At 42.0% G+C, this 5,000-nt stretch overlaps 1 protein-coding gene across 2 annotated transcripts in view; it reads right to left on the bottom strand.

Annotated features, from left to right (window-relative positions):
• osbpl3b (oxysterol binding protein-like 3b) overlaps positions 1-5,000 on the bottom strand; it is a 62,716-nt gene that overhangs the window by 21,709 nt on the left and 36,007 nt on the right. For both annotated transcript variants that reach the window (XM_042107251.1, XM_042107253.1), the window contains exons 6-11: positions 4,958-5,000; positions 4,672-4,777; positions 4,227-4,330; positions 3,667-3,747; positions 2,444-2,603; positions 913-1,046 (exon numbers count right to left, since the gene is read on the bottom strand). The exon at positions 4,958-5,000 is cut by the window's right edge and continues 122 nt beyond it. In XM_042107251.1, coding sequence (XP_041963185.1) covers positions 913-1,046; positions 2,444-2,603; positions 3,667-3,747; positions 4,227-4,330; positions 4,672-4,777; positions 4,958-5,000 — 628 coding nt within the window. The remainder of the gene's footprint in view (positions 1-912; positions 1,047-2,443; positions 2,604-3,666; positions 3,748-4,226; positions 4,331-4,671; positions 4,778-4,957) is intronic.

Here is a 5,000-nt window from a genome sequence, read left to right as displayed (position 1 = left end):
ACACCACGTTGATAATGTTAATGTCTTCATAACTTCATGAACCGGCATACATGCACTCAAATAGCCACAGGGGTGACCAAGATACTAGCTTAGTATTTTGGACCATCATATAATACTGTTGCAATTTCTTACGTTTTATGATACCGCAAAACTTGATTTTGATTCTGCATTTTGACTTTGACATTAGCCACGTTCACATAGACAGTTTTTTTGTCATTCCGATTAAACTATTACAATTGAAAAATTCATGCCGTTACATGGGGTACGTTCTGTTGTTGCCTACTTTTCCTTGAGAAGAAACAGCAGTCAATCCAAATGACTGTATACATGGCTGTTCATTCGGAATAGGAGTGGACTACACCACCGATTAAAATTCTGATCGGATCAGGAATTTTCATTCCGACTAAGGTGTTTATATGAGAATTCTTATTCTGATTATTCTGTTTCTAATCGGTTTAAAAGTGTCCATGTAAACGTGGCTATTGATTCTGCAGTAGGTCCATCTAGGTTGTGATTTATTTATGTTATAGTTGTGTCTGTAGCCATTTTGGAATGTTAAATATGAGTCAGTTTTGGACTTTTCCCATTTTTATGTTTTAATTTACAATGAAACACCAGAAAAACAAGGTTATGTTCCATAATGTGGTCTTCAGCAATTCTTTACCATAGTATTGTCATCATATCAGAGTAGATAAATGGACCAAAATAAAACAATTAAAATATTAAGTAAATAAGTGTTGTGATACTTGGTGCCACAGTGACACTATCTTGTCCCAACAAATACCGTATTGCTACACCAGAATATTCAATATGTTGAATAGATGAGTCATTTTTCCCAGTTGCACCGACACTGGATTTGAGGGTTCCAAATCCCACTTTAACTACTGCACACACACACACACACACACGTACCGCTGTGAGTGCGCTCTTGAGACCCAGCACCTGGGAGTTGGGGGCGTGACTAGGCAGCTCCTGTTCCACAATTTGCTGCAGTCGCTCCTTTTCTGTCTTCAGTAGTCCTACAGCCAGAGTCATACTGCTGTGCACTGCACACACACACAGATATAAGGGTTGTCAAACAATTAAAAAAAAGAATTACCGGTAATAATTCTCATAATTTGAAATGAATTAATCACGATTAATCGAAATTAAAAAGTAAATTTTCTCTCTAAAGACTAAAGCTTCTTAAATGGCATAATAAATACAACATAAATCACAAAATGAATGAGTAGCCACAAAGGTAAAAGTAAAACACTTTTATATTAACCTATTTAAATGACAATAATGACACAGTAATTTGGTTTTAAAGGGATACCAGGCAAGCCTGATGCTTTTTCTCTACGAAACTCCCCCTAGCGTCTGTACGTGTTGATACGTGTGCGAGCCCTCGCTCGGTCTGAAGCTCTTTTCCTTTTCTTTGCGTCTTCCGTCAAGGGTTTTCGCTGCTTCTTCGCCGGCTCTGCCATTATACACACGTTTGCAACAATCGCTATGCTGTGGATGCAGGATGTAAACTGATCCTACTTATCGTGATATTTGAGACTTTGTGATACTGAAGGTCGGCGGGTACGATACACTGAACTTGCAAGCAGGATATTCTTCCTACAGGCAGTAGGGGTGGACGAGAGAGTCTTCATTCGCCCTGTAATGAGTCATTTAACCATATACTGTACCGACTTACGAAGATGATTAATTAACACGAAAACGTTGCCTGGTGTCCCTTTAAAGTATGAATTTCTTAAGAAATACTACTCATTTGATGCTGTTTAACTCATTTGTGCACTGTTACTTTAAACCCATTGTGTTCACACATTCTCATAATGATCTTTTTTTACCAGCTCCATTCAAATATAGCCTATGGATAGTCCACAAACTCTAACATTGTTTGTGCCACATGTATAGCACAATATTAACAATGATGTTAAGTTCCTTTGGAAATACAAGCATGTAATGACATGATGCTAGCTAGACATGTTCTGTTAAAAGTGAATTATGAGCCTGGTAGCCAGTAGCCACCTACTGTAGCAGGCTGAGTGGAATCCGTTTCAATCGGCATATCATGTCGGCAAATTATTGAAAACTTCAAGACTCACCAGTTCCATTACACAAAGGCAAAGACAACTCTTCATATTCTTGTCCATTTTCTTGAATCACAGTGAGTGCAGCCTATGTTAAAGTGCCCTGGCTGTCACAGTTTAACTGGTCAGTAGTGGGAACCGGATAAATCTGCAATCTCCTCTAACTTCGTCTTTGTTGCCTTCAAGATTTCCTTTTATAAGTTTCTTTTTTTTTAAGTATATTTTTTTCAGGTAGCACTGACATCTTCTTAAATGTATGCATTACTTTTTGTTATATTAGTTAATAAATTCTTAGGTTAAAACGTGTGTCCTCTGTTTTGTGGCGACTTGGAGCCAGGTTGTTACAGTGTGTGTGTGATGCTCACAGCTGCTTGCGATTCGGCAGAACTCCTCCTGCAGTCTGGCCACGTCATCGTGGGTGTCAAGCGGCTCTGTGTAACCATAAGCCTTCTCATTGGTCAGATCCACAGATGACAGGTTGGGATTGGACGAGTGAAGACGTAACGACGATATACAGCTAGGCACCTACAACACACACACACACACACACACACACACACACACACACTATTAGAGTAGTGACTTCACACTCTTTCTTAGAGTGACCTTGTGTGTGTTTGTGAAAAACCCCATCAGAATGCCAAGAGCTGTGTGTGTGTGTGTGTGTGTGTGTGCATGTGCGTTTGTGTTTGTTGTGACATTTCTGACATTGATTTGTGCAACTGCAAGTAGGGAGAGGGAGACAATTGTTTTTATTCCCATCAATATATGGTACATATATTCAGTCATTCGAACATTACTGGAGTAAGTGTTGCTTAGTCAGGCTATGTTTTCGATGGTAACCCCTTGTCAGTCAATAGTGAAAGTAATTAACTGTGTAGAACTGTTTTGTCATTGACTATGAGACCATGGTGAAGTTAATGTCACTTTGCCTATAAGTTCAAATAATAGGCGAGTGCAGATGCATGTACATTTAGGCTATACTCTGCTAGTCACAAACAGGTTTTTGTAAAGCAAGGTTTAGTGGAATCCCTGTTCCATACGATGTTGCGTGCAAGCAGATTCCTTCAAATGCGCCACTGACTATAAAAATACTGATGTGCTGTTTGAAGTTGCGCTGCTTGTTGTTAAAGGGAATGACAGATGTCATTATCATTGGTTTAAAGGATGTTACACCCAAAACACACCCATGACTGATTAAGAAGTGATGCTTCTTATTTAAAAAAAAAAAAGAAAAAAACGTTGGTGATTTAAGTGGCATCGAAATGAGGCACCGAAATCCACGTTGTTATGTCGTTACTACCGTCTGCCTCGGCGCATACGACATTGAACCAGGTTTGTTGCCCAACCCTACTGCCAACAGGGGAAATGCAAACAAGGGAGAGACAACAGCAAGTCTAAACCCTTGTAACACCCTGCTGTATGGAAATAGCCTTAGCCACCCCCTGACCACCCAGTCTAGTTCCACCACTGCAATTGAGGCCATTATATGAATGTGTGTGTGTGCAGTACATATGTGTGAGAGAGTGTGTACCTGTAGGGTGTGTGAGAGAGTGTGTACCTGTAGGGTGTGTGAGAGAGTGTGTACCTGTAGGGTGCTTTTTGACTCTTTCGATCGCCACTTCCTGGTTGATCTCTTCTCCTTCTTTGGGCTGTCATACGTGGAGGCCTATTCACAGGAAACACCACAGGTGTGTTTGTGAGTGAGTGCAAGAGTTTGTGTGTGTGAGTGTTTTTCTGTGAGTGTGTGTGTGTCAGTGTGTGTGTGCCCTGGGGATGTCATACACTGAGGCATACATAAACAAACATCACACACACAGAGCTTAATAACAACAAACAAACCTTCCTCTCATCATGGGACAGGACACACACTATTTTTACTTCACCTGCTGAGCCAAGCTGAGCTCTGCTCTCTGCTTCACACCTGTGCTCACACACACACACACACACACACACACGTACTGTACACACCCATGCACGGTCATGCTCACACACAGAGCTAAGAAAACATCACTGGAAAATAAATGTGTGTGTGTGTGTGTGTGTGTGTGTACACCTGTAATGTGTTGATGGCCGTGGCTGAGTTTGTGTGTAAGTGAATATGTGTGTGTGTGTGTGTGTGTGTGTGTGTGTGTGTGTGTGTGTTACCTGCAATGCGTTGATGGCGGGGGCAGAGTAGGTTCTATGCAACACCTCCATACTCTGAAGCAGATTACTCAGATCTGCCAGCTGGGTCTCGCACACACACAACTCTACACACACAAGGGGGAAAGGGGATGAGTGTGTGTGTGTGTGTGTGTGTGTGTGTGTGTGTGTGTGTGTGTGGGTGTATACATGTGGAAGTGTATAAGACATGTTTATCTGTGGGCTGTGTGTGTGTGTGTGTGTGTGTGTGTGTGTGTATACATGTGGAAGTGTATAAGACATGTTTATGTGTGGGCTGTGTGTGTGTGTGTGTGTGTGTGTGTATACATGTGGAAGTGTATAAGACATGTTTATGTGTGGGCTGTGTGTGTGTGTATACATGTGGAAGTGTATAAGACATGTTTATCTGTGGGCTGAGTGTGTGTGTGTGTGTGTGTGTGTGTGTCACCTTTAGAGCAGCGGTCCATGTCGTCGGAGGTCTGTAGCCAGGCGGCTACTTTGGCCTGACTGCTGCATCCTGCAGAGAGAGATGACTGGCCAGGAAGATTAGCCCGCTAGGGAGACAGAGAGAGAAGAGAAGGGTGAGGTGTGTGTGTGTGTGTGTGGGGGGGGGGGGGGGGTAGTGGGGATTACCGTGTATACACACACATAGACACGCATATATATATATATATATATATAGAGAGAGAGAGAGAGAGAGAGAGAGAGAGAGAGAGAGCATGTACTGTACATACCTTAGTGCTGGTGGTGTGTGTGTTGGAGGTGGGGGACGAGGGT

This window comes from Alosa sapidissima, chromosome 10 (assembly GCF_018492685.1).
Source record: "Alosa sapidissima isolate fAloSap1 chromosome 10, fAloSap1.pri, whole genome shotgun sequence".
NCBI lineage: Eukaryota > Metazoa > Chordata > Actinopteri > Clupeiformes > Clupeidae > Alosa > Alosa sapidissima.
The sequence above is the reverse complement of the archived record's forward strand: the minus strand, read 5'-3'. Positions and strand labels throughout refer to the sequence as shown.